Source organism: Theobroma cacao, chromosome 9 (assembly GCF_000208745.1).
Source record: "Theobroma cacao cultivar B97-61/B2 chromosome 9, Criollo_cocoa_genome_V2, whole genome shotgun sequence".
Lineage (NCBI taxonomy): Eukaryota > Viridiplantae > Streptophyta > Magnoliopsida > Malvales > Malvaceae > Theobroma > Theobroma cacao.
Window position 1 is genome coordinate 27680215 of NC_030858.1, and position 10051 is coordinate 27690265.

Consider the following 10051-nt stretch of genomic DNA (forward strand, 5'->3'; position numbering starts at 1 on the left):
ATGCATATTAGATGTAACAACAAGTACTATATAACAAGAGATTTAAAGGTTTGATAAGTTTGTTAGCTACACAAACTGAGTAAGTATTCAAAAATAGGTTTTGTTTACCTTTTGAACTTGAGAGTAAATGGTCAAGCTTGAGTAGGTAACCAATACAGCTAGCTGCACTTGTTTAGACTCCTAATGCTAATTGCCAGAGCTCACTGGTTAACTAGCTGACTTGTTAACACTCCTAAGTCCTAATGCCAATTGCTAGGGCACTTGTCTTGAGGGGTTTTGCTTGTACTGGCCCTTTTTATACAGCACTGCTATGGATTCCACCATCACTCCCCACAAAAGAAAGAAAAGAAGGAACCTCCCTGCTGTTCTGTCAGTATCATATAGCAATCACAAGTTCCACGATCAGTTTACACAAGGCTACTTCCTTTAGTGAAACCTCTGATGAAGCAAGGACCTGGACCTGCAAATGGTGGCTAATGATTTCTTTCGTGAGAAGGAATGCATGATAAGACTCATGCAGCATCTTTATTATTGCTATTAGTTTTGGTTATCGACGGGTGGTTTCTATTTTTCCTTTTATTTTTACATTACATATGATATTGGGTTATATAATAAGACGTAAATTATCTCTTATTTTGAATCACCATTGCTGCATTAGCCACTGTGTGATGGACGGTGCTGGTTGATTGTGGAGTTAAAATTCCAATTAAAATGTCCAATAAACCCCTGGTAGAACGCCCAAGTAACAGTCAGTTCTACCGGCATCGTCGTAATTGCATGATTTGGCAAAAAAAGTACTGCTGCACCTGGACCTGCAGAATGCCGATTCCTCAGTGCAAGACAAATCCTGCCCTGGTGTTAACGCCGCCAGCCACCGTACCAGGATTTCTGTCCCGACACGTGCCAGCCTGTTGATAGCTTTCATTGCCTAGGAACGAAACTACACCCTTCGCACCTTGGCCCTTTCTCCCCTTTCATCGTTTTCTCCTTTGGACATTCTTACCCTTCTCCGCTCTTTTGCTTCATGATGAGACACAATCCAAAGAGTAAAATTCTCTTTGTTATGAGACATTTCTACTTCATCAGACAACAATAATGTCTTTAACATAATTTCTTTCCCAAGAAATTAAAAAAGCAAATCTTAATATATGTATTTTTTTATTGAATTCTACAATAAGGAAATATAATTACAACCTTTTTTTATTTTATATAAAAAATAGAATTAAATTCTAAGAAGAACTTCTGTCCTGCCAAAAGAAATACATCTAGGAAGTGGGACAAGTTTACATAAAGAAATATAGTCCTAATATCTTTTTTTTAATGAATATATGCCACGTTTTCAAATGAGTGTTATAAAGAGCATTGTTCAAAAGACAAAAAGGCTATCATATATATTTCTCTCTCTGTTTTTGTTTTGGCATACAGAAAGGTTTCTCATTTTTATGCCCTTTTCAAGTATGGTGTTTATCAGGGCTCTCCAAGGGATTCTGATCATTTTAATGGTGGCTTCAGTGCCTTTTGTCCATTCCTCTCGGACCAGTAACAGTAAGCTTCCCTCCCGCCCGTTCTCCCCCCACCCACCCCTCCCCTCTCTCTCTCTCTCTGATGTAGTTTTGCCAGCTTCTCCCTTTCTGTTTCTTCTTCTTTTGGTAAAAAAATGGTAACCTTGTATCAACTAATGGCATGCTCAGGATTGCTTGGAGAAAGAACAATGGCAGAAGAGACCTCCACAATCACAGGGGTAAAGAAAACCCATTTTCCAAAACCCCACAAATAACTGAAAAAAATCCTCTCTTTTTTTACATTTCCACTCGTACAGTTTCTTACTCAACTTTTTTGGCTTAAAAACCTTAGCTTTCTTCATGTTTCTTGATTTCTGTTCTTTCTCCCGGCGGTTATAAAATATGCTAAAGTTTGCCGTTTTGTTTTTGACAAATAGGAGCTTGAAAGCAACTACTGCTTCAATAGATTTGGGAGAGGAGGTTCAGTCCTTATTGTAGAGGAAAGGGAAGTTCCAACTGGACCTGACCCTCTTCACCATAACAGTAACCCTACAGGACCTTGATCAACCTTCCTATACAGGGTGACATATGGGTTTTCTAACCAGTTTTATCTCTCTGCCTTATTTAGCCATGGTTTTTATTGTTCACTGGACTACTGTCTTCGTATAGATTTGGTTTTGTATTTATTCTGATGATGAAAGCTCTTTTTCCATTTCTTTTTCAAAGAAATATTCACTGTGAGAGAGGGTACCTACCTACCTGTATTTAGTTACTTTTTGAGCTTATTTGGTTAAAAATAAGCTGTTTCCTTGTCCATTCCTTGTTTGTTTGAATTTAACTTCTGGAAATTGAATATCAGAAATAAATTTTTGAAATTTGGAATTAGGAATTAATATATATANATATATGCATAATTATGCCGTTCGATGTTTCCCTACTAAAAGAAATGTTTTTGTTCATGAGCTTCTCAACAATCAAAGCTGCTTTTTTCACGTTTCTGCCAATAGCATCAAGACTGGAATGGGTAATTTCTTGCTTAATTTTTGTTATGTTGGGCATTTATTCACCTTGTCTTTTCTTTTATGGCCTATGGGTGACACTGTAATTGTGATTTTTTTGGGGTAAAAAAACTAAGGGCAGCCCTTATATTTTGTTTTCAGTCAGAGTACAAAGCATCGGTCAAATTTATTGGGAGGATAGAATAAGAGAATACTTATGAAATTCAAGAAAAGTAACAAGTTTTCCTGCCTCGCAGAGTAGTATTACTATTATACACTAGTACAACCAGTCTATGAGGTACTAAACCTAGGGGATGAAACCTTTTCCCCCTTTTTTTTTTTTGGGTTTTTTTAATTTTGGGTATGTGCATTGATTTTTATTTTCTCAATTTGTCATAGAAGTGAGCAGATTTAGGATAGCCAAATCAAATGTTTGTTATGATTGGATAGGTGCCCAGCAATCATTGATTAATCAACCTGTTGTTTGGATTTTGACTGTAAAGCAATAAGAAATGAAATTGCAACTCATATGAACGATTAATCTTCATAAACCTAGCATTGAGGAAATCTAATGAAAAAGAGAGATTATTTTTTTCCAATTAGAATTAAGCTTTCAAACTTCGCAAATATATTCTCTATTCTCTTAAAAAGTCTCAACAAAATCAATTCGGATGTCTTTGTTCAAGGTTGCACAAGTGAAGAGCTTGATTTTGACTCTCCCCAGCTACGTTTTAATACACTAAAAATCGCCCTTGGTATATTTGAGGTCTACTTGAACTCTAAACATATATAAATGAATGATGCAAATGAGTATGTTGAATTATAACGTTTGACAACGAAGAGGATCTCAATTTATGAAATTAGGATTCATAATTATGGGCATTGATCCATTTAATTTTCTAATAAGCTCATTAAACCCAAATAAAATGAAAATAAGAAAAAAAAAAAACCAGAAAATTATGATCGGCACATACTAGAAGTTCAAGAGATTTAAGGATAGAGGAAAGAACAACCAGGAGAAACAAGTCCTTGATTTATTGTAATATTATTATTGCAGGGAAACTTGATGTATTTGCTACCACACCTTCATTTTGAGCGCCCCCGCATATATTGTGCTTCATTCTAAACAAGAAAATAAATGAGCCTGCAGAAACAAGTTTGAAAATTGCTTAAAACTACTACTTTTATCATTCGCACAGCTGATACCAGGATGAGGTCTAATGCTCATAAACAGAAGCTTGCAGTCGAGGTTTGGGAGTGCCAAGCAAGCTCTTGTCTTTCTGAAGAGTAAGGCCAACCCTCTCGTTCATATCCCTTAAAATCTCAGGAGGAGAGTCCCATTCAAAAGCATGGAGTAACGCAGCCAAGTAATAATGCACCATCCGATGAGCAAGAGGCCATCCGACACAAGACCTTCTCCCTGTCCCGAAAGGCAGGAGATTAAAGTCTTGACCTTTCACATCTACACTCGACCCAATGAACCTCTCAGGCTTGAATTCTAAAGGATCTTCCCACACTTTGGGATCCCTTGCTATTCCCCAGATATTCACATAGACGATGCAATGCTTCGGAATATGATAGCCAGCTACTTCACATGCCTCATTGGTACGACGAGGGATGATGAGCGGAACTCCAGGATGCAGTCTGAAAACTTCTTTAACAGTTGCTTGAAGGTATGGCAGGTTTGGGATATCACTCTCCACCACAAATCTGTTCTTTCCAACTACTTGGTCCAGTTCGAGTAGTAGTTTCTTGTGAACAGAAGGTTTCCTTAGTATTTCTGTCATGCCCCATTCCACAGTGCTTGAGGTTGTCTCTGTTCCTGCAATAAACATTTCCTGCCAAAACAAGATTAAAAGGAACCTCAAATAACAAGATTAATTTGTTGGACAAAAAATGGCAAAAACAAGGTAAAATCAGCTAATTTTGGCCATATGAATTTTCCTTACAGAAAGCATTCCTTTGATGATAGCTCTTGAGAATCGGTCCAAACCATTTTCTTTGTCATTACTCTTATAACTCAAAAGAACATCCAACATATCCATCGTCTCATTGTTACCTCTCTGAAGCTCAGCTGTTCCTTTCTCTGCCAACCTCTCCTCAATTAGCTTTTCGTAGAAAGCATCCAATTGGTCAAAGATCCCAGAAATTTTTCTCTTCAAGCCTTGTAGGTCAAATGGTTTAACAATTGGAATGAGATCAGAAAAGTTCGGAGTTCCTAGTACCTTTATCATCTCCCAGAACATCTCTTTCATTTTTCTTCCTTCAGGCTTTGAGTTGTCGAAAAGGCTTTTGGAGCATAAAATATTACTCACAAGGTTGGCCAATGCCGTAAAAGCTGATTCTGCTATATTCACTTGAGTGCTCGACTTTGAGAGTATGTATAGATACTTGAGCAAACCATGGACCTATCGATTGAAAAACAAGCAAATCCACAACTTTGCAACTTTAAAAATATAAAACATTATTGTATTTTCAAATACCACTAGCAGTGATGGTAATCTCATACGTAATATTAATTATATCATCCGAAATATTGAATCTTGAATAAGTTTTACATAATATTGGCATCGTGTATGATAAATTAAATTTAATTAATCCATTCTCCAAAATTATTTTCTCAACTATAACATAGACTCATGTTGCCAAACATAAATCAAGTAATATTGAATTAACCTGTGTGGTGCGAACCGGCTCGAATTGCTCGAAGGCTTTTGGAGAAAGTAGTTCAGTGATCAAGATTCTTCGAAGAGCCTTCCACCTCGGTCCGTAGGGCGAGAAAATGATGGAATGAGCATCGTAAGAGACGACTCGAATGGCTTCGGTTATGGTACGACTAGAGAACATGCCTTCCTTTTCCTTGAGGATTTCGGATGCCATTTCTGGCGAGGAAATCACTATGGCTGGCTTGATGCCCATCTTCAGACAGAATAGTGGGCCATGGATTTTGGCAAGGTGAAAGAAATCTTCATGGAGACGATGGCTGAGGTGCGGAAGGCTTCCGAGGATGGGCCAACCAACAGGGCCTGGTGGTGCATTCTTCCAATTTTTAGAGCGACCGCCTAGGAGGATAGGGATAAGAAAATAGGAAGCAATCGACATTGTTACTGCTAGGATCGTCATGGAGCCAGAAACAAGGGAAGAAAAATGGGCAATCACGCTTAAGATGGAAGAATGCAACAAATCCATAATGGCAGCTTCTTTCTTCCCCTTCGCCTCTAACTATTTATGGAGGAGGAAGAGCTGTGTGGGGCTGCTCTCCCTCTGTACTACTTTATATACTTTAATAAATGCGACAACTAGACAATGTGTGTACGTTACGAAAATGAATCGGTTAAATTATTCCCAAGTTTTTTAGGATTTCATCTTAACTCATCTTAGACACATTAGTATTAAGAATGGATATTAAGGAATGGTTGAAAATAACTAAATTGCCCATAATCCTAAAACACCAAAACTTGTCTTTCCACTCAAAAAAGAAAAAGCATCACATGCTTACTGATCATCTGATCATTCGATAAAAACTAGGAAAATCTTTCTATCTAGACATCGGAATTTTGCAAAGACAAATTAAGCACAAGTATTGCCAATGCATGAGCCACGTATGTTGGTCTTTCATTTTATATATGTTGCACTATATACTGACAGGATGAAGAAAGTAATTCATAAAGTAATGAGATTTTTATTGAAATTTTATTTTTAATTTTATGAAAATTTAACTAAAAACAAACATGATTGTTTCTGACCTGTAAGTGTAACCACTGTTGTAACTAAAGGGTAAGAAGACAAGGATGCATTTATGGCCTAGTCAATGCATGACTAATTTTCAATTTATACTACAATAGATACATGCTCCAGTTTTGCAGAGGTGAACTTTTTATTTGTGTTGTATTTGTAAATCTGATAGTTATTAAAAATAATTTAAGAAAGAAAATTAAGTATGTTAGGAGGTGAGTTTACTTTTTTAGATAAATACTTTACTCCTTTTTCGATTGAACAAGTTTGCTTTGCAAATTTTTTTTCGTGCACACAATAATTTTTTCACTCTCGTTGTACTATTTTATATATAGTGAAAATATTATACATCTTTTCATTTTTTTTTATCGTAATGGTATTATGGAATGTCTATTACTTAAAAACATTTTGCAAGCTCTAGCCTGCCCTAATAAATGCTACAGTTATGCAATGTGTATACGTTACATTATCCGTTTGATAATTGAAATATAAATTGTTAAAGATAAATATTACTTTATTACGTTGTGGGATCGATATCACAAGAAAGGGCGGGCAATATTCTCCATATGGGACTCATCCAGGAGAGAGGACAAAGCAAATAAAAAATGTCTTATGTCATTCTTGAGCTAAGACATTGTACGCTGGTCAGCACAATTTTTTTATTGATTTGTAAAACATTTTATATTCGTAACAGGTTTTTACTTTTCAAACAAAAAAAAAATGAAAAATTTTTCCCTAAAAAATTTTCAACTTCATTGAACAAAGCATAGATTTAGAAGATTTTACATGGCTAATTTTTATAATTACATTAATTTATTAATTTAATAACTATAATTTAATATACATGTGATAATCTTTTAATCAAATCCATATTAAAAGATTATAGTATTAAAAATTTTACTGACGGGTATCTTAATGATAAATGTTTTGTTAGAAAGAAAAAAAAAAGCATCACATGCTTACTGATCATCATATCATTCTCCTTAGAAGAAGATAAAAGAAGATGGTCATATCATCTTATATATCACTCCCCTCCATTGCAATTTTGCAAAGACAAAGCACGAGTATTGCGAACTCACAAGCCACATGGTTGGCCTTTCATTTCCTTTTATATATGTTGCATTGTATACTCACTGGAAGAAGAAAGCAATTTATAGAGTAATGAGATCTATATTTTCTTTTCTCTTGAAAATTTATTGTCAAATTTATGAAAATTCATCTAAAAACAAACATGATTGTTTCTAACCTGTGTAACCCCTATTGTTAATAAAGGGTAAGAAGACAAGGATGCATTTATTTCCTAGTCAATGCATGACTGATACTCAATATACACAGCACTAGATTTGTGCTCCTCAGTTGCAGGGGTGCAACTTTTTATTCGTACTATATTTGTAAATATATAAAAAAAATTAAAAAAGAAAATTAAGTAATTATTCCTTTCAATCTTAGTGCATCAACACCTGTGTTCAATTTTTACAATTTTTAGTTTTTTTGGGCACATATGCTTTTTGACATGCATCAAGTGCAAAACCCGTGAGGAAAAAACTTGAAATATTGTTTATAGTTTTCAAGTTATTACTGTGATGCCAAATTATGCAATGGATCTGTTCTCCCTTTAGCGTCCAGTTAAAATGTCTACAAGAAGACAAGGATGTATTCATGGCCTAATCAATGCATAACTAATAACATTAATAGCATAAGATGTAGGTAAAGATCTCTTAGGATGCATCTCCATCTCCCTTTTCAAAGACTTAAATTTAAATTTCTTTTTTCTTATCAATAAAAAAAAATGATTATGTAAAATTAAAATCGAAGAACAAAATCAATACATTAATAAAATCCAAAATATGTGAAGAATTAACTAAAATAAAACATATATACACAAATTTCAGTTGACAGTTGTGTAATATATAGTGAAAGTTTTGGTGTAAATATTTCAGCTAAAATATAGATTACATATAATGTGTGTGTATATATATTGAGGGAGGGGAGATGGATGATGTTTGCAAAGGGGAGTTTTGATCAACTTTTTTGAATAAGAAATATATTTGAAAAATATTTAATACAATAATAAGAGATCTTTGATCTTTAAGAAAGGGATTTTGTGAACTTACAATTGATAATTTAACTTCAAGGGAGTTTAATACTATAAAATATATAGTATTAAAAAATTGCTTTAAATATTTTTCCATGCTTAATCTATTTGACAAACTTTATAAATGTGTCAATTTTGTTCTATAGTTTTAGATTTTATTTAATAATTTTTAATAAATAGCTTTCACAAATTTTAAGAATTAATTAAACTTAAGTCTTGTCTATTAGAATATATTTCTATTTATATGATCTTGCACAAAGCAATCTTTTGATAAGGTAATCTAAAAATCTCAAGTCTATTATAATATATTTTTATGTATATATTTTATATTCTATATAATATTCATCCCTATTTTAGCATACTTGATTAGGATTATTTTAGAAAATCTTGCTAAACTTGGAGACAAAACCAACAATCACTAACCATCAACAGGTAATTTTGAAGAGAATATCATGGATAATAGCTAAGTTATATGAGCTTCCTGATAGTGTAGTTGCATGTATTGCAGGTCAATGGGTTTGCTGTTTAGAGATACATTTTGTATTTGAGCATTTTTAAAAATAACCCTTATAGATAAGATATTTTCAAAAATAAGCCTCTTTATAATTTTAACTAATTTTAGCCAAGTTGAATAAAATTACCCTTAATGAACTTACACGCCATATACAAAAACATGTTACACGCTATGGTTAGGTTATTACACGCCATGTATAAAAACATGTGACACATCATGGTTAGATTGTTACACGCCATGTACAAAAACATGTGACACGCTATGGTTAGATTGTTATACGCCATGTATAAAAACATGTTACATGCCATGTACAAAAACATGTAACACGTCATGGTTAGGTTGTTACACGTCATGTACAAAAACATATGACACGCCATGGTTAGGTTGTTACACGTCATGTATAAAAACATTTTATACGTCATATTCAAAAATATTTTGTTACACTTTAATGCTTAAATATTATTACTTACGAACCAAAACTTCAAATATTCTCAACTCTCTTCATTTCTTTTTGTATTTTTTTACAATTTGGTACCGATTAAAGTGTTTCTAACATGTTTTCATAAATTAAAACACGAATTTTTTTATCTAAAACACTTATTTCGACTAAAAATCGAAAAAAATTTCCTTTGAAAACTTAGATTTATAAATTTCAAAATTTTGAGTTTATTGATGTCTAGTTTCTGAATTGATTTAATTAAAAGCTATTTCAAACATCTGTGATAATTTCTATCACTTTAGTTTTATCCAAAATACTTAAAAAACAAATTCTCCAAACAACCATCTGTAAACACTATAAAAATTGTAATTTTATTAATTAAAAAAAATCATCATCAAAACAAAAAATAAATAAAAATGACAAAAAAATATAATAAATAAAAATAAAGAAAAATGAAAAAAGAGGTACGTCCGTACCCTGCCAGGCGCCACCTTCACCCTGCTAGTACCCATACCACCACCACTACAATACCAGATGCGAAAAAATCGCATCTGGCAAAGTAGTGGGAAGACACCCCTACAAAAGCCAAAAAAAAAATTCGAGTATAAAGAGGGGATTCAGAGCAATCGTAAGCGAGAACAGGAGCCAAAAATTTTTTTTTGAAACCAACAAATCCTAGTTTCTAGCATCCACAATAACCCAGCCACAATCAAAAAACATCATAAAAAAAAAAAAAAAAAAAAAAAAAAAAAAAAAAATAAGCTTTTA

At 33.5% G+C, this 10051-nt stretch overlaps 2 protein-coding genes across 3 annotated transcripts; one reads left to right on the top strand and one right to left on the bottom strand.

Moving 5' to 3' along the window:
• LOC108663429 (CLAVATA3/ESR (CLE)-related protein 40) lies at positions 1215–2316 on the top strand. The gene is made up of 3 exons (XM_018127141.1): positions 1215–1545; positions 1692–1741; positions 1940–2316. The coding sequence occupies exons 1-3, from the start codon at positions 1329–1331 to the stop codon at positions 2063–2065; spliced, it is 393 nt and encodes a 130-aa protein (XP_017982630.1). The 5' UTR covers positions 1215–1328; the 3' UTR covers positions 2066–2316.
• LOC18589745 ((S)-N-methylcoclaurine 3'-hydroxylase isozyme 1) lies at positions 3498–5716 on the bottom strand. Of its 2 annotated transcripts, none has more exons than XM_007014856.2 (3): positions 5177–5716; positions 4450–4908; positions 3498–4338 (listed from the first exon to the last, which is right to left on the bottom strand). In XM_007014856.2, exons 1-3 carry the CDS (start codon positions 5687–5689, stop codon positions 3718–3720), a joined length of 1593 nt encoding a protein of 530 aa, XP_007014918.2. In that variant the 5' UTR covers positions 5690–5716; the 3' UTR covers positions 3498–3717. The 2 variants fall into 2 exon arrangements, with proteins under 2 accessions (XP_007014918.2, XP_007014919.2); XM_007014857.2 differs by having other exon boundaries at positions 4726–4908; positions 5177–5714.